Source organism: Natrix helvetica (genome assembly GCF_964273705.1).
Source record: "Natrix helvetica genome assembly, chromosome: 4".
Classification (NCBI taxonomy): domain Eukaryota; kingdom Metazoa; phylum Chordata; class Lepidosauria; order Squamata; family Natricidae; genus Natrix; species Natrix helvetica.
Genome location: NC_138550.1, coordinates 146,409,582 through 146,428,931, shown reverse-complemented (window position 1 = coordinate 146,428,931; position 19,350 = coordinate 146,409,582). Strand labels below are relative to the sequence as shown.

The following is a 19,350-nucleotide window of genomic DNA, read 5'->3' as shown; positions in this document are numbered from 1 at the left end:
TACCATTGCCTTGTCTAATTGTTTATTCAAGCCCCATTAATATGTTTTCAGCTTTCTCCTTCAATTGATGGCTATAGAAAAGAGACTATTTCTATATTATGTAGGATAATTGTGGTTGTAGCCTAATCAGTGCATAGCCTTTAGGAGACTTCCAGAGTGCTCCTGGGGGCTGGGGAGGGCAGAAATGAGTGAAAAATGGCCTGCTTTTGCTCAATTTTGCTCCCCCAGCCTCCAGGAGCACTCTATAAGCCTCCTAAAGGCTATGCATACCCCCCCTTTTTTTAAAACAAAAAACAGGTCTGTTTTTGTGAAAAATGGGCCATTTTTTACTTGTCCCCCCCCCCCCCCCGGAGCACTCTACAAGCCGCCTAAAGGCTATTCATGTCCTTATTTTGGAAAAAAAAAACCAGACCCATTTTCGCGAAAAACAGGTCGTTTTGGGGAGGTTTACAGAGTGCAAAAACTTTTTTTTTTAAATTTGCCTCTTCAAACCTTAGTGCATCGTACACTCCAGTGTGTCTTATACTCTGAAAAATACAGTATGTGCTATTTCTCTACAGCCTAAAAATTGAAGAAAATATAGACATAGAATAACAAAGTTGGAGGGACAGACATTAAATCCTTTTTTTTACTACATCTATATCTTTCTTCAGAACAATAGTTTTCCACATGAAGGTGTTATCCATATATAATCCAAACTAAAATGGACCTGATTTTTTTTTTAACAGTTTGTTGCATAATTTTAAGGATCCAGCTCTAAGGCTTTGTGGCCTGTTCCTTGTGTTTCTTGGTTTATGACTGTCGGCTTTGCGGAATACGGCTGAGATGAAAGGATTTCTTGAGGATGCAAACTACTCCATTGGCTTACTGGATGAAGGAATGAACATTGCTGATGTCGTTGACAACTACATTTATGAACATACCCTTGTAAGCTGTTTTTACATCGTATTCCCATTATGCTTACTTTTACATATATAAATCTTACAGCTTCATACGTGTTCTGATAAATCATATTTTATGAGTTATGTGTAGTTAAAAGAAAATGAAAAAAAAAACATCCATTTTGAGGCAGTAAGAGAAAGTGACAAATGTTCTCTAAAATTTGTTGGTTATTCACTAAAGATTGCTCATTGTTAACTGTAGATTAAAATACTTTCTTTATAGACTGGAAAAAATAGTTTTTTTATTGGCGATCTGGGAAACCTGATCAAGCAACATATTCACTGGCAGAATGTGATGGCACCAATAAAGCCGTTTTACAGCCTAAAATGTAATTCCAGCCCTGGTGTACTCGAGATACTATCAGCTCTTGGAACTGGGTTTGCTTGCTCAAATAAAGTAAGTCTTCAGAGTTCCTTTTCTCATTCTCTTAAAGTTTCTAGATAATGCTGACCTCACTGACAAGTTTTAGAGATTAATTGGCCTCTGGATATAAGGCAATTTATATGGTGGTACTTTGTTTTTAGAAGCCTTCCTTTACAAAGCTCATGGATGAGTTGACGTTTGTGATTGAAAATTTATTTATTCTTAACTTTTAGTCAATTGATTTCTAAAATTTTGTTTCTAAGATTAAAAGTAATTTAAAAACAATATATTTTCTGTTTCAGACTGAAATGGCATTGGTTCAAGACTTGGGTGTTTCTCCTGAAAACATTATATTCACCAGTCCTTGCAAGCAAGCTTCTCAAATAAAATATGCAGCAAAAATTGGAGTAAACATCTTGACATGTGATAATGAATTAGAATTAAAGAAAATTGCTAGAAACCATTCAAATGCAAAGTAAGCTTAAATTTATTAATTTTAATGTGGGAGTCAAGTAAAAAAAGATACATTTCTAAAGTATATTTCATTTATTTATTTATAGTTCTACCATGCATCTCTACATTTTCCAGTTTAAAATGGATGATTATTAAGAATTTAGTATTTTTTTGATCCCTTCAGTTTCTTTTTAGGAACTGCTTTTAAAAAAATTCTAATCTTTATTGATAATACTTTATCAACATACCTTAAAACTCTTTGACACAGAAGTTGTTCCTGCCAAGATTATGTGGGCAGTCAAGAATAAGAAACAAATTTATATTATATGTTTATATCCCTATGTTGCTTGGGACTCTGGCATGAATTGAATTTCTGATCACATGACCAGCTGTGAAAATTGCCTCAAGATCCCTTTAGTATCCAGAAAGTTTCAGAGGGGAAAATCAAGTACAAATCTGGAATGGTTCACTGTGTGATAGAATTATGGTGCTGCACCAGCAATGCACATCAAGCTTTCTTCTAGGTTACAGGGAAAGCAGCAGCATGAAAGAAGGATTATCTAAAAGAGATAAGCCTTTTAGAGGTAAGTATGTGATCATTGGAAATAGTAATAAAAAAACCACCCCTGCTTATCTTACTTGCCTTTCTCTATTCCTGAAGTATATTTTGTTATGCAAAGGATCCAAAAATGTGTTGGGAAGTAGAGATATTTCTTTCTCTAATTTCAAGTTCTGCATAAAAGTATAGTTGCAATATAGCTTCATAATTGGGTTATGATTTACAAATGTCAGATACATTTTATTTTGTCCCATGTTACTGATAGATACTGAAGCATAGTACTTTAAGATCAAATAATTGCATTAAAAAGAATAGTGGACAATATTTGGTTGCATGAGTTTATGGATATATCTGTATTTGCTGTTGACCACTATTCTGATATTGTAGTACTCCAATAATTATATTGGGCAAACTGCCTATGTAGCAACTTATGTAGGCTGTGGTAATGAGAAGAGAGACAATACGATTATTTCTGGAGGTACACATACACCAATTCTTGGAGAAGATTGATAAACCTGCAGCAATAAATATATTATTCCAATGTCTATGAGCAATTCTGACTATTAACTGATACTCCGTTTGCAAATAGATTTTTTATTTTAGAGATCAGAAGGAATAAAATTTTTGAATTTCTACCAGTTTAGGTTTTAGTGAAAGAAGAAAGCACTCATATTTGTCCATAATTAAAGGAAATGAAGAAAGTATCTTTATACAGTTTGCTTCAGTATCCAGCAGTGTACCATATTTAACATATATTTTTAAAGGTACTTGGATTATGATTGTACTATGGTGTAATGGCTTTTCATTGCAGCATTCAACAGACTTTCTGCTACAACAGTCTTTAGCAGCTGCATTTCCAACCCCCCCATGCTTTTTCTGACTCCATGTTTTAGGCCCTAATTGGTAGTTTTCTCTCTGTACAGGATTGTTTTTATTAGGCTCACATGACTCGTCGGCGACAGAATTGGAGTAATGACATCATAATCAACATGCTTCTGACAGTCTTCAGGCTTCACATGTGCTGATGCTGCTGTAAACCAACTGTGCCCCAATCATCTTCCCCTTCTCTTAGGCTCTTACTTCATATTGCCACAGAAGACATAAATGGAGATGAAGAGATGACTATGAAGTTTGGCACTACCCTGAAGAATTGTCGTCATCTCATGGAATGTGCTAAGGAGCTGAATGTCCAAATAGTTGGTGTTAAGTGAGTGGACCTGTAATATTTCTCCATTCCTGTCATTGGTGTTGAAAATACATGTCAAATTAAAATTAAAGCTGCAAGGTTGACAAAAAAATTCAGTGTATGTTGCAAAAATGCACATAACATTCCTTCATAGGATAAACTCTTGCAAATAAGTGCTTATAGCAGGAATCACCTATGTATATAGCTTTTTGGATATACTAATATTTTATAGAAATATACTTTATATATAGCAGCAAATTGAAGGCATTCATGATACTGAAAGAAAAGTGGTTTCTTGCTTTAAAGCTAGTTAATTTTTAAAGCAAAATTGCAAACTATTGGATTTGCGATTAAAACGTTTAAGCTCAATTCAGCATCTTGTTAGTGAAGCTTTTGTTGTTAGTTTTTGATCTTCATATTTATTTGCAAGATAAATTAACTTGATCTTAAGTCAGCAACTTTTGTAAGCAGTTTAGAAGAATGGCTTTGTTAAGTGGAAAAGGTTAATATTCTTTAAAAATAAAGAATATTTCCCCCAAAAGCTATTTTTTGAAGAAAAAATGATTGTGATTGACCATTGTGAAAATTATGTATAGCTGAATCAGTTATCTTAGTTAAATATCCCTGTAAAGTAGAGATAGTTGTGAAAAGGTACCAGATCATTTCTTCATATTGTGAGAGAATGAGAAATGCCCAACTGAATTGTGGAGAAAAAAATACTGGAAAACATCACCCACACTGATACTTAGTTTAATTACTTCTTAACTCATGTTTACCCAAGATTCTTTTTTATTAATATTTTAGCTATTACACTATTTGGTGGATTTGAGAAATTAAAAGATATCTTTTCTACACTGTACAAAATTTAAAACTTCTTTGTAACAATAATGCAATGTTACCTCATGTAACTTCTAGTTCTTTTTTTTTTTTAATGAAAGGTTTCACGTGTCAAACCCTTGCATGGAATCTCAAGCATACAAAGATGCTATTTCTGATGCTCGTTGTGTATTTGATATGGCTGTAAGTACACTAAAACTTGAGTATATGTACCTGTAAGTTCAGATCTTCTTGATATAAGAAACTAGGAATTTGTCCAGAGTGGGAAATGTGTTTGGAGGATTGGCTGTACCATTCTGGACTGAGTAACTCATAGTTTGTCCAAACTAAAACAGAGACATTTTGAGTGTGCTTTGAAAAAATATATATTCAAGGGATGTTTAAAGGAACAAGTAGGGGATCGCTTGTTTCCTTTGTGTCCACATGGCCTCGTTCCTTGTTTGTTTTAATTATTGTCATGAATTAAAATGCAGTATATCCCATGTGTCTGCCTGTCCCTCTCGAGTGGACTAGTTAGATATTACACTGGCAGCAAATACAAGGAGGAGGCATACTCCAATAACCAATAAAATTTTGTATTAAAAAAGGAGGAGGCATACTATCAGCCTGCCTGCCCTTTTCCTTGGGCTTCCCAGCTAGATATACTATACTTGAAGTCAAGGGTTCTTAGAGTCACTGCACCACACTATACCATAGATTTCAAGTACAGCATATCTTGCCTATTGGGGGACAGGATTTTCCAAGCTTTTCTTTTCTCCGTTTCCTCTTCGCTGTTAAGTAATCTTGTCTTTTCCTCATTTTCCCAACTTCAAATACTTAGGCTTGGATATTTATTTTATTTATTTATTTTATTGAACTTATTAGTCGCCCCCTCTCCCCACAGGGACTCGGGGCGACGTACAGAGCAATAATCAAGATAGCACCATAAAATCGTGCAGAGGAGGTAAAAATAAGTCCATAAATAAGCATACTTACAAAGTTTAAAACCCCAAAAATATTAAAAACAAAATTTCCCATTGTAAAATGACCTGGGGTGGCAAGATAGTAACGTTATGCCAGGCCGGCTTGACAAAACAGGTAGGTCTTCAGCTTCATACGGAAGGAGCGAAGATCGGTTGTTGTCCGGATGTCTGGGGGGAGGTCATTCCAAAGGGTAGGGCCCACCACAGAGAAGGCCCTACTCCTGGGCACCGTCCCCAGGCACTCTCTAGAGGACGGCACCCGGAGTAGCCCCTCCCTGTGTGAGCGAGTGGGTCGCAGGGATGTATGGGGCAGGACGCGATCCCGCAGGTAACTAGGCCCTGTGCCATGGAGCGCTTTGAAGATGGTAACCAGTACCTTGAAGCGCACCCGGTAGGCCACAGGAAGCCAGTGCAGCTCGCGCAGGATAGGTGTTATATGGGAGAATCTCGATCTCCCCATAATAACCCGCGCGGCTGCATTCTGGACCAACTGCAGTCTCCGGGCGCACCTCAAGGGGAGCCCCATGTAGAGAGCGTTACAGTAGTCCAGGCGGGACGTCACCAGCGCGTGAGTGACTGTGCGCAAGGCCTCCCGGTCCAAAAGGGGCCGCAACTGGCGCACGAGGCGAACCTGGAGGAACGCCCCCCTTGCCACGGTCGCCACGTGATCTTCTAAGGTCAGCCGATCGTCAAGGAGGACGCCAAAGTTGCGCGCCCCTTCCACCGGGGCTAATTGCTCATCCCCGATGGTCAGCGATGGAATATGCTGATTGAATCGGGAAGCCGGGAACCACAGCCACTCTGTCTTGGAGGGGTTGAGCCTGAGCCTGCTGTCATCCATCCAGACCCGTACGGCTTCCAGACATCGGGTCATCACTTCGACAGCCTCGTTGGGGTGGTTTGGGGTGGAAATGTACAACTGAGTATCATCAGCGTACAGATGGTAACTCACCCCAAAACCACGGATGATCTCGCCCAGCGGCTTCATATATATGTTGAACAAGAGAGGCGAGAGAATCGACCCCTGTGGGACCCCACAAATGAGGGGCCTTGCGGTCGACCTCTGCTCCCCCGTCAACACACATTGCGTCCGGCCAGAGAGGTAGGAGTGGAACCACCGTAGCACGGTGCCTCCAATCCCCAACCCCTCCAGCCGGCGCAATAGGATACCATGGTCGATGGTATCGAAGGCCGCCGAGAGATCTAATAGAACAAGGATGGAGGAACAACCCTCATCCTTTGCCCTCCAGAGATCATCCACCAACGCGACCAAGGCCGTCTCCGTGCTGTGACCGAGTCGGAAGCCGGACTGGCGCGGGTCTAGATAATCATCTTCCTCCAGGTGACGCGGAAACTGCTGAGCCACCACACTCTCAACAACCTTTGCTAAAAAAGGAAGGTTGGAGACAGGACGATAATTTGCTAGTTCCTTTGGGTCCAGAGAAGGCTTCTTGAGCAGGGGCCTGACCACCGCCTCTTTCAGGGCGGCCGGCATCCGGCCCTCCCCCAACGAAGCGTTCACCAGCCCCAGTAGCCAGCCTCGTGAGCCCTCCCAGGAGGCCAGCACCAACCAGGAGGGACACGGGTCCAGTAAACATGTGGTGGCCCGCAGTCGCCCGCGCAACCTGTCCAAATCTTTGATGACAACAGGGTCAAACTCCTCCCAGCATGGTCTCTCAAGACTAGTCTCGGACGTCCCCACTGGAGCACTGGAGTGGGTCCAACCTCTCCGGATATGATCGATTTTATCCTGCAGGAACTCTCCAAATTCCTCTGCCCTGCCCTGCAATGGGGGGTCCCGCTGCTCCTGTGACAGAAGGGAGCGGGTCACCCGAAACAGGGCAGCAGGGCGGTTCTCTGCGGACGCTATAAGAGTGGCACAATACTGACGTTTGGCCACTCTAATTGCCACAAGGTAGGTCCTTATGTAGGCTCTTACCTGTGTTCGGTCAGCTTCGGAGCGGGAGGATCTCCACTTACTCTCCAGGCGTCTCCTAAGGCGTTTCATCGCCCTTAGCTCCCCGTTAAACCAGGGGGCCCGGGTCGATCGTGGCCGTCGGAGAGGCCGCAAAGGCGCCACCCGGTCCAAGGCACCGGCAGCCGCACTATTCCATGCGGCTACCAGGTCCTCAGCCCGGGAGCGGGACAGGTCAGCAGGAAATGGCCCAAGCTCAGCCTGGAACCTATCCGGTTCCATCAGGCGCTTGGGGCGGAACCATCTGGGATAATCTGGTTCCGCCTCCCCGCGGTGGGGAGTAGCGCCAGGGAAGTCAAGCTGGAGAAGTGAGTGATCTGACCATGACAGGGGCGTGATGACTAAATGCCCTCTTCCCAGATCACTCGTCCACTGGTCGGAGACAAACACAAGATCCAGAATGTGGCCTCGCTCGTGAGTGGGGTCCTGAATTACTTGAGTCAGACCCATGGCTGTCATGGAAGCCATGAATTCCCGGGATATGAGAGTTTTATGTTGGTATAGGCCACACTTAAGCTTCAGTTCAGATATGCACGCACACACATACACAGGCTGTTGTGTGCACAGAGCATTGAAAGTTTTACACCTCCCTACAAGAAACTTTTTTTTAAAATGTAGTTAATTTGTTTTAATTGATTTAAAATTTATGTCATATTTCTACATTAAATATGGGATTTTTTTCTGTTACAATGGCTGGGTTCAGTGGTTGATAGCTATTTTGAAAGGCACATCTGAATGCACACAAGAAGAAATTTTTCCTGTTATAAAGTCACAGATCACAAGTGAGATCTTTCAGGAAATTGTCCAAGCCTTAGAAATGGTTTTCAGGGGGCACAGAGGATTGTAGGAGGAAGTAAGAAATAAGAAACCTGTATGCTGTGACCAGAATTCCATTAGCCATTTGTTGGATCCAGGCTGCAATATTTGCAATATTAGTTTCATATTTAATATTGGTAGTTATTTTTTCTTTTTATTTGACATCTGTTAAGTTTTAGTTCTTTTTTTAAACTATAGAAATGCTTGTAGCAATGTAACAGAGTACTTAGTTGAAGAGTTGTATAAATGAAGGGTAAACATTATTTGAAAAGAACAAATATGTTATAAACTGCAAACTTTCTGCATTTCCGTTTTAGGAAGAATTTGGCTTTACCTTGAATATGTTGAACATTGGTGGTGGTTTCACTGATCATGAACTTGATCTGGAAGAGGTATGAAATTAGATTTTTTTCCAATAAAGAAGATTTTTTCATATAGAATTTGGCCTGTCATTTTATTCAGTTCAAACTTCTGTTTACAGTACTATGAATGTAAAACTGTAAGGTTACTTTGGCAACAAGCAATAAAATTGGAGTTTCACTTACACAGCATGCACTGTTTGCTTATTTATCAAATTTGTATGGCCAGGCATATTCATAAAAAGTGACTCTGGACAACATACAACCATTAAACAAAATGATATGTAAAAAAGCAAGTCACTATTAAAAATACAAAACAGTTGTTATTAAAATATAAACAATTTATGCACAGTTGGTTGACTTGGTTAGAACTTGAAACAGCCACAGATTAGACATATTTACCAAGAGCACAGTGAGTCCTATGCACCTCAACATTGGGCTTGTGCTTTAATTTCAGGAAAGCTGTCTGTATAAATGTCTGGACCAAGGCAGTTTTTACAATATAGTTGTATATGCTTGGCTTCCATAAAGCCCAAACCCTGATTGTCTAGGTTCAGGTGGAATTCAGTATATGTGCAACATTAAGATCTTTTCAGTGTAATGAGGATCCTGAACCTACATTGTCGATGAAACATTGCGGGGAAATGGGGCTTGAAGCTGTGGTATAAGCAAAATCCAATTTTATAGCACCTTCAAAAAGGAATCAAATCTGGTTGTGGACAATAATTGTTGGACTCAAGAAACTATGTGGATTATTGCAGCTAAAAAAACCAAAGGGTTTGTAGATTTTTTTTTAGAATTGCTGCAGTATGACAAAATGTACTATGCTTTTATAAATAGTGTGATAGTGTTTTAATACTTCCCATTGGCTTGTATCACATTTATTTCAAAGACAACTAGAATGTCATTGTTTTCCATCATTAGAATATGTGAAACTGGTGTGGTTAATAATTTACAGGTAGAATAAGCCAGAAATGGAAGCCATTATTTTAATCAGTTTATTTATGGGCTCCAACTTTGGTTTATTTTGATTGGAAAATCATTCTAGAAGTTTATATACATGGTTGTTGCAAAAAACCCAAGAATAATTGGATTGCTATTAAAACAGCTCAGGGTCAGGAACTGCCAGTTATATATGGCTGAATAATGCTTGATAGCCAAGAGCTGGCAAGAACATTGTGTAAGGTAAGGTAGCTGCTATGCATTGCTCTGAGATCTCTTTAAAACAATGTGTGTAGAATGACTGGGTAGAGCAGCAAGCTACTCTGTTGAGTATGCATGGCTTTGGTGCAATCTCTGGGTTACACCTTGGAAAAGAGCAGATAAATTCTTAGTCATCAATTACTGCGTTAAGCAACAACTGTGTCACATAACTATGTTCTCCACCTCAAATGCTGGATCTATTTAGCATGTAGCCATAATACTAATAACCACTCATAGATATTTTCTTCATGAAGAGTAAGTTGTGATAGTCATATTTTCTTCAGTTAATTTCCCACCAGGGAGTGAATATAATTTTTATCTTATTATAGATCAGAGATTACCAAGGACTCCATAATTTTATTAAGTTGTGATTGCTCCAATTTAGCAGAGAATTTTCAAATGTTCATATTCTATTTTTTAGATTAATCGTGTTATCATTCCACTGCTTGGTACCTACTTTCCTGAAGAATCTGGTGTAACTGTGATTGCAGAGCCTGGATGTTATTATGTTTCTTCAGCATTTACTCTAGCAGTTAATATTTTTGCAAAGAAAGCTGTTCAATCTGGTGACCCTCTTCTCAATAAATGTAAGCAATATCTGGCAAATATTTAAATTGGTGTAAAAACTGTAAAGAGTAATCACTATTCTGGATCCTAGCTTGTCAAATATGATTCCTCTTAGATTGTCGAAGTTTTTCTTTTTAAGAAAAGTCTAACATTAGTTTATACAGGGTATTTTAAAATAAGCATTTATAAAGGAATGACAAAATTAAGCTATAGGAAGTTTTCCAGAAAGCTAAATTTCTTTGAGTAGCATTTTAAGAAATAATTGGTAGAACAAAGGGCCCATTTAGTTAGCTTAATAAGAAAACAGTCCTTAAATTGTTTTCTTTAGTTGCTTAAAAACTAGATCATACTTGGAAAAAGTTCAGGCTGAAAGTTTTAAATCTGTAAATAATTTCCTTGTAAAATATTTTTTCTTCATCTTTGCATCATATGTATGCACCACTTTGGCAATGGCAGTCTCAAGCACTTTCTGTACCTGAAGACATTTTTTCTGGGAGACATTCTATATTTCATTGCAGCAGTAGAAGCATTCATTTGTTGCAGTGGTGGGCAACCTTTTTTTTCAACTGAGCCAAATCTCGCCAAAACCACGATTGAAATTTATTTTGAGAGCCACATTTTTAAAACCGAAAATACATAGGATGGTACACTGTTTTTAGTTTCAATAAACTCTGGCATTTGAAGCACGCAAGTCTTAAAGCTGTCAAGTTACAAGATCCTTGCACCCCTAACCCTTTAGAAAAAAAAAACCCCCAGGGGTCTTCAAACCTGACAGCTTGAAGACTTGTGGACTTCAACTCCCAGAATTCTGAGAATTGAAGTCCACCAAGGGCATCAATCATATTAGCCCAGGAATCTGCAAAATTGGCTCTTAAGACTGGTGGACTTCAATTCCCAGAATTCTGAGAATTGAAGTCCACCAGTCTTAAAACAGCCAACTTTGCAGACCCCTGTGTTAGCCCAAAGCCTGGTGCTGGGCCTTGCTCCCCCATTGGTGGAGCCCCAAGAAGCGAGGAGGGAGAAAAAGAGACGGAGGCCAAGGAGCTTTCCCCCCCCCCCGCCCCCCTCCTCGCTTCTCGTCTCCGCCCGACTTCAGGATCCTCCCTAATCATTGTGGGTTGAAAAGAAAAAAGGGAAAGGGACGCTTAAAGGTTCAAACAGTAGAGCAAACGCTTCAGAGGCAACAGTTTTCACGGGGAATTAGAACAGAGAGCCCTGGAGTTTCGCTGCCCACCCGGTCAGACCTCACTTTCCTCGCATGATTGGCTAATTTGCTACTGCCCGGCTCCCCGGTTAGATTTTTGCTGGTCCCCGCCCGACTTCAGGATCCTCCCTAATCATTGTGGGTCGAAAAGAAAAAAGGGAAAGGGGCGCTTGTTTTGAAGTGCCCGAGAGGAGGGAGGGGAGCGGGCGCTTCAAAACAAGCGCCCCTTTCCCTTTTTTCTTTTCGATCCACAATGATTAGGGAAGATAATAATCCGGCACACAGAAGAGCCGCATTAAAATGTGTAAAGAGCCGCTTGTGGCTCGCGAGCCGCGGCTTGCCGACCACTGATTTGTTGTGTCTCGTTTTCACAGTTGAAGAAAATTATGTTTGTTTATAATTGTTACCTACTTTTGTCTTTTCATTCTCATCCTTCCTGCCAAATTATTACACCTTTCCTTTTGTCCTTTTTGTTCTTCAGCATCAATGAACTCTTAGCAAATCTTCTGTCAGTTATTTGGACTATACCATCTCAATAGTCTTTTCAATAGTCCTTGAAATACAACAGCTAGCTTTTGCCAGCTAATAATCGTTAGCCTTGTCAGAGGCTGTCCCACTGGTAATAAAGCATTTTCCTGGCTTTGACCTTTCCTTTGGAAGAAAATATTCCTTGTAGGTGATATGTCTGCTAGTGTGCCTAGTCTTCTATTGCCCTTGCTTCTAGAATGGATAGAGATGGGGACTGATCATCTGATTCAACAGCATTCCTTGAAACTTTCAGTTGCCTTGATATCAATAGATTAAATTTGCACTGGTCTGTTTCCAGAAAGATTTTTCAAATACTTTCTGAAGCAAAGCAAAATAAAAGAAGCATCTAATTGAACAGTGGTCTCTTAAATTGTCTTCTCTGTTGCTTGGATCTTTTTCATCTATAATTAGGGATCTCATTCATATCGTTAGGTTGCTTAACTGGCTTCTTGATTTTGCTGTGAAGATTTCTATTCTTCGTCATCCTTATACTCCACACTTGATTACTTGTGTAGTTTCATGATCCCTATTAAACCCACAACTACTTTGATAAGCATTGTTCAGTTACTACCACTTCATCTGGTCTACTTATCTTGTGACTTTTCATGTAGCTCAAGATCAGCAGTACTAAAATCACAACTGTACCTATTGTAATAGGTTCCTGTGTCACCTTCACAATCACTGCCTTGGAATTACTGAGACTCAGCTGACCCTTATGTATCCTCATAAAGTAATAATCTGATTCTTTATCATCTGATACTCCTTCCTTTTCCTCATCAGATGCCACTATATGCAATCAACACAGTTTCCTTCAGATGAGAGTTGCCTCTTTATGGAGAAATGGCTCTAAAGGACAAGTGCCCTTGGCTAGAAATACAGCTGACCATACTGGATGACTCAGTAATTGAAAATATTCAGGGTTCGAGAAGTCCTTGATATTTATGTTCTTGCAGATCTTTCAGGTTTTTTAAATATAATTTTATTAAAGGTATTTTTTAAAAAACAATATAAAGTAAGAAAAATGAGAAAGCTAAAAGCACAAAAAAGGAAAAGGATGTGCCTCCATTTTCCTTTGCAGCAGTTATAAATACAATAAGTTCATCTCTTACTATATAATTATAACTTTCTAGGGTCTTTCATCTTTTCAAATCTTTCATCCATTTTGTTTAAAAGCTGTCAGTTTGGTATCAAGTGATTTCGTCAATTTAATATTCCTCTAAAATTTTCTGTGGCTAATCCTGTGTAATTCCTCTTTCTGCAGCTTGTTCGAGCAATCTTCTCCTTCATTCTCGCCACTTTTCTGGTTGCCATTATAATATTGTAATCCAAAAAGCGTCTCAAACGAGAGAGAGAAAGGAAAACTTTTCCTCTGTCATCTTACTGTGCCTTAATACTTTCTTCTCTAATGGCATTCTGTAAAATAAGCAGCACAATCTACATTCTTGTAGCTAGTCAGCATTACAGTCTGACTCACATTACCTTTATCTTCTCTTTTGTAAAATCCACCAATTGCCTACACTCAGTAATAGTAAATAAAAAAAAACATTCCCATAAAGGGCTGGTTTATTTGTCTTATTTAATTCCACATTTATTCAAAAGCAGTTTCACCAAAAACAATCTTTGAAAGCAATTCCCTTCGCCCATTTTATATTTTACAATAACTGTTGCTAGTTTTTTGCCAAGAGTTTTTAAGTCCTTAAAACCCTTTCCATTGGAATTCACTAAATGGAATCTTACTCTTCTATATAGAAAATCCCTTTTAAGCTGTAAATTAATTGCATCCAAACTGATTAAGAAATGAGGTTTGGCTCAACTTTGTCTCTGTATAATGGGCTCCATAATGGGCTGTGAGTTTGGTTGAAATCCCTCAAACTCCTAATTGCCAATTTATGAGCTAGAAACCTCAACTGATGCAGTCTATACTCATGAGGAGCAGCTATCTGGAGTGCAAGTGAGCAATCTCAGAATTTCTCCTTTATCTGGAAATACTTGCATGGACCAGTTTGGCTGCCGATTCCACTGTAAATGCCATTCCTGTTGCTTCGGGGATATGTAGTTTGCCACGACCCTCACTAGAAGCTCTGGCAGTTCTTTTAGTTTTATTAAATGCTTTTAATAGCTTATGGCAAAAATATTCCTATTTTTTAAAAGAAAATCTTGGGAGACTAGAAATCCTCTCTTGTGTTTTGGATGATTATAGTTATTTTTTCATAACTCCATCCTTACTAATTATAGATTATCAGTAGAACTGTCCTCATTTCATGCTGACAGACAGGGAAGAGAGAAAGTCAGATGCCACAGGATTCTAAATGTATGCTGCAGCTGATCTTTTTTGTACACATTGAGTCTTTACCATTCTTATTTGTGGGATAAAATGGTCACTTTTAGACTATGTTTACTGGAGGACAAGAAGAAAGTAGTGAATGGGTGTGGGGGGTTGTGTATGCCCTAGATGTCTTGAAATAACAGATCCAAATATATAAGAATAGTGTTGTAACAACTGGTTTGGCAGGAGTGGAGGCCTTAGCAGACATGTCTGTTTATAGGTCTTGTGATATCTCGAAATAACAAATCAATCCACAATCTCATCTGTCTTATATGTTCATAGAAAATGGGCATTAGTCCTATTTCTCGTTATTGATTATGCCCTAGACCAGGGGTGGGGAACTGTGGCTCTTTTGCGACTTGTGGACTTCAACTCCCAGAATTCCTGAGGCAGCTATGTTGGTTCTGGAATTCTGGGAGTTGAAGTCCACAAGTCGCAAAAGAGCCACAGTTCCCCACCCCTGCCCTAGACTATCTGCATCAATTTCTGGATAGCCAAGGAATTTGTTAATGTCTTAAGCAGATTGCCTTCTTTGTATTCTTCCCTACAATTATATAATAATCCCAGATGCCATCCTTTCAGTGAGAAAGAAGCACTGTGTATTAGTAAGCATTTTCTTTGGCTTAACCATGATTCAAACCTGTATTTTTGTTATTAGCTAGGTAGATATTTTCTAGCATCAGATTACTTAAAAATCATTGGGTCTTTATGTTGCAGTTTAACCTTGATAGGGAAAAAGTACCACCTTTCGCATTGGCTGAGATTGTTTTCAATTCTTCATTGTCACATATTTCAGTGGATTGGTTTTTCCACATTTTGCTTGTCTGAATCCTTTTACCTTACCCAAATTCTTTTCAATTTTCCATCCAATGGATCCAGGGTCTCTTTCTGTTGTACTACAGACATTTCAAGGCTCCTAAATTAGTGCATTCCACTCAGCTGGAATAAATGGGAGCTTTGAGAGAATGCCTGTCTTGGAGTTTCATTGGAGTTGGGGTTTTCAGGAACGCTAACAATGGTTTTGTAAGGAATGAAATAAAGACATACCCTGATTTGTGTATTGCACTTGGCGAGATCTTCCATGTCTATATTGCTTAATTGTTTTCTGCAATAAAGCAACTAATTTTGCTATGTTGTGCCTGTTTGCTACAGCCTTCCAGAAGTAGGGATTTGGGTTAGAAATCTTACATTTTAAGAAAAGCCAGCCAGGATTGTATTGTCTCCTTTCATGGCGTTCCCTATATTGGCTTATGAAAAGAAATAATATTTCATCCATTCATTTTTATAGAACGTTATTTGATAAACATACAGACCACAGGTAACTACACTGTTGGGGAGGGCTGTACTTTTTTCAGTTCTTCTTGCCCAACATTGAGTAAGCTTGCTAATTGCCTATATTAGGATACAGAGGTGATGATGAATAAGTTGCTTACTTATGTTTCTTCAACTAGTTATCTGTGCATTTACTTCTTGCACTTGGCAGGTACCTTTTCTGGCCAGCCTGACCAACACCTAAAGGGTTTGGATACTATTATGGGAAAGCACAAGAACCAAGAGTATGCATAGCATGTCTCCTGCCTAAAAATCTGTTATCAGATGTTTCTAATGATGAATTTGTGGGGGTGTGGCTCCCATAAATGCAAATGTACAAATGACCACTTGGAAAAAAAACCACAACCCATTGTAATTTGCATCTTTGTGATCAGATAGTATTAAACAACAAATAAGTTTTATATGCATTACCTAACCATTAGTTGTAAAATGTTTTTTATATATTTTGGTAAGTTCATCCTTCTTTCTTCTAAACTGTTAACTCTTCGTACTCGTGTAACATGCATTCATGGAAAAGCTATAGCATTTAAAAACAAAGCACCACCATAAATTGAAATTTACTGTGCAATTTGTATTTGCTTGCTTATTTTACAGTGGAACAAACACAGAACGATGAACCAGTCTTCATTTATTACATGAATGATGGTGTTTATGGTTCTTTTGGAAGCAAGCTGTCTGAGAACTTGACTACTATTCCAGAGGTTCACAAGGTAAGGGCATACTTACATGCTACAGGCAAAAGTCTTTGGTAAATTACTATGGACTACATTTTGCTATCATTTGCACTACTCATAAGTAAGTTGCTCAGAAATTGCTGTTCTGAGTAATACATAACTGTTTTTCTTTAGAAATACAAGGAAGATGAGCCTCTGTTTGCAAGCAGTCTTTGGGGTCCATCCTGTGATGAGCTTGATCAAATTGTGGAAAGCTGTCTACTCCCTGAGCTGAATATTGGAGACTGGCTACTCTTTGACAATATGGGTTCTGGTTCTTTGGGTGAACAACCTGCTTTTAATGATTTCCAGAGGCCACCCATTTACTATGTAATGTCAATCCATAACTGGTAAGCTTACATTACTTTATTGTATAGCTGTTGGTAAATTAAAATAAGGTATATTTCTGTTATTTGAGAATAAAATCTTTCTAACATTGTTATATCAAAAGTTAAATGATAATGGATGTGTTTCCTTAATTATATTTCAATTTTTAGACAGGATCCCTTATCCCCACCATACATAATGGCACATATTAAATAAACTGATGGAAATCTAAGGACTTTTTACATTTGAACAATGTAGCCTATATTGGAAGAAGGATATGGCATTTTTGTAGCAATCATTTTTTAAAAGATTCCAGTTTTAGAATAGCAACTACAATGCTGAGTTCTTTACATTTCCATTCAGTTTGAAACGTGATTCACTTTCACAGGCCTCACTGATTTCACAAGAAACAGGTAGCAAATTAGTAATGATTAAATACACAGTTAGCTAATCTTACAATTCTATCCTTGGAATCACTTTTCACAAAATAAAAAAACCTTCTAAGGAAATTATTTCTATATGCTACAACAGATAAATAATAAAAATGATTTCCTGGCATAATGACTGGAAATAATTATAGATTTGATTGGTTTTTAACAATTTTTGCGTGACTCTTCTTAGAGTTGGAACACAATATTGCTTGGATATTTCAAATTTTTTTGAATAACATTGTTTACCCTGCTGTATTCCAGTGTTGTTGCTTGAATGTCTGTATTTTCACTTCAGGTGTGAGATGCAAGATGCAGGATTTATCTCTGACACACTGATGAAGAATTTTTGCTTTGTGCCTTCTTGCATTCAGCTGAGCTCTGAAGATGGCTTTTCTATTGCAGCTTAAACAGGCACTAATGCTACATTTAGCCTTGCAGTTGCTCGTCTATAATCTTGTCTGGTCACAACATTCCAGAGTGAAGGAAAAGTGGAACAATCTTGAATGAATTATTGAAACTTGAAATCAATTGGGACCAGGCAAACCAGCTACAACTAAATTCACTGGGGGAGTAAAGCTTACATAATAAACATCCCGAAATGTCAGATCATTTAATCCCTCAATAGTTAAAACAAAATATGCAACAAAATGGATGACTTAGTTGAGATGGAAACCCATCACTTGGGTTCTCTGTTAAACAGTTTACATACAAGTACAGCTTTTATACTAAGGATTTCTGTTAGAAAGTCTTGTAAAGTTGTCTTTCCCCAGATATATGAAATATCAAGGGAAACAAGTGTGAATTCGTTAGCAATGTTAGTATATTTAGAATGTGTAAATTTGTGCTTTGAACTGTAGTTTAATAAATGTAAAATTGCATCATAGTATTTGTTGTATTTCACCCTTGTTGTTCCCTCTCTTGTATGAATGCAATAAAATTTTGTGTAGATTTTACTGTTCTCTGGAGCTAATACAGGGAAGAAGTCTAAGCAACAATGGCAGTTTAAGTACAAAAACATAGAAGATAAATTGAAAAAACCTTTAGGTTCAATTGGCAGAACATTAAATCATGACTAAAATAAACTAAATGTATTGCACTAAGTTCAACATTGACATATAGGTATAGAGCTTTCTGAAAATTTGATTTAAGATTAAGTTTTTGCTCTTTTGAATATTGAAAGCAAGACCTTAATTCTGACAATAGGATATAATTAGATTTGGAGAAACTTCAGCAGTAAATGTAGAAATTATTGAAGCTTTTACTCATTATTACTTAGACTCTTCCTATATTTTGATTAATTTTAATTTATTTTACTAACCTAGTAGTCTTGGTAGCTATTTTTGAAATGCACCAAGTCAATTTCAAAGTGGAATTTGTATATCTAATTTGGTGATGCGAAATGGGCTGCCAAGTGTAAATGCATTTTATATTAGTGCCAATTGGTAGAATGTTTATGCCTCAATTTAGTGGAGCTAAAATGCACTGTTTGCTAGAGGAACATCATTATAGAAAATGGTTCTGTTTAGCATGAACATTTAAAATTACAGGTACTATATTTGAGATGCTTTTCACTTGCATGAATGGTTTCTACAGCTAAATCTAAGTGACCCTGAGCACTAACCATGGCTGTGAGCTTTAAAGCACAAATAAAAATACAAACTAATTCAGTTTTCCAATTCAGGCAAAAGACAGATCACTTTCTAGCATTTTGATCCAATGCCAGGGTTCTGTCAGTCTGGAAAAAGGGAACAACTGTCGTAATTCCCCAAGTGTCTCTAATGATGCCCATGGCTCTGCTATACGTTTTTAAACTATTGTGAGTTTAACCAACTCTGTTGTAAATGGTACAGTCACCTTGGAAATGTCTGTATTGTATTTGACAGTTTGCCATAAAAACTGGTTTGAACTTAGTATATATTTGAATTTATATGCTAAAACTTATCTTCTGTTTACAATATTGTAATATCAGTTTTGGAATAACACAAATATAAAACTGAATGATTTCTATATAGCAAATTAATCAATGGAACTTTGTCTTGTATATAGTACAATTAATTGCTTTTGGAGCTGTCTCATCTGCATTCATATGGTCATCCATAATAGAAAATAATCAGTGTTCAAATGCAGCAAACAGTGCATTCAACACTGCTTATTAACTAGTTAGTAGATGTAATGGGACAGAGAGGGAAACTTGCAACTGTGTCTCTTGAAATATTGTGGTAATTGCTTAATTGCCATTGATCTAAAATACATATTTTACACGCTGA

At 38.2% G+C, this 19,350-nt stretch overlaps 1 protein-coding gene across 1 annotated transcript in view; it reads left to right on the top strand.

Annotated features, from left to right (window-relative positions):
* AZIN1 (antizyme inhibitor 1) overlaps nt 1–19,099 on the top strand; it is a 29,487-nt gene extending 10,388 nt beyond the window's left edge. The window contains exons 3-12 of the mRNA XM_081950565.1: nt 729–927; nt 1,165–1,338; nt 1,608–1,780; nt 3,390–3,524; nt 4,442–4,523; nt 8,411–8,485; nt 10,077–10,242; nt 16,207–16,322; nt 16,461–16,675; nt 17,379–19,099. Coding sequence (XP_081806691.1) covers nt 826–927; nt 1,165–1,338; nt 1,608–1,780; nt 3,390–3,524; nt 4,442–4,523; nt 8,411–8,485; nt 10,077–10,242; nt 16,207–16,322; nt 16,461–16,675; nt 17,379–17,490 — 1,350 coding nt within the window. The 5' untranslated portion in view covers nt 729–825 and the 3' untranslated portion in view covers nt 17,491–19,099. The remainder of the gene's footprint in view (nt 1–728; nt 928–1,164; nt 1,339–1,607; nt 1,781–3,389; nt 3,525–4,441; nt 4,524–8,410; nt 8,486–10,076; nt 10,243–16,206; nt 16,323–16,460; nt 16,676–17,378) is intronic.
* The last annotated feature ends 251 nt before the right edge of the window (nt 19,100–19,350 follow it).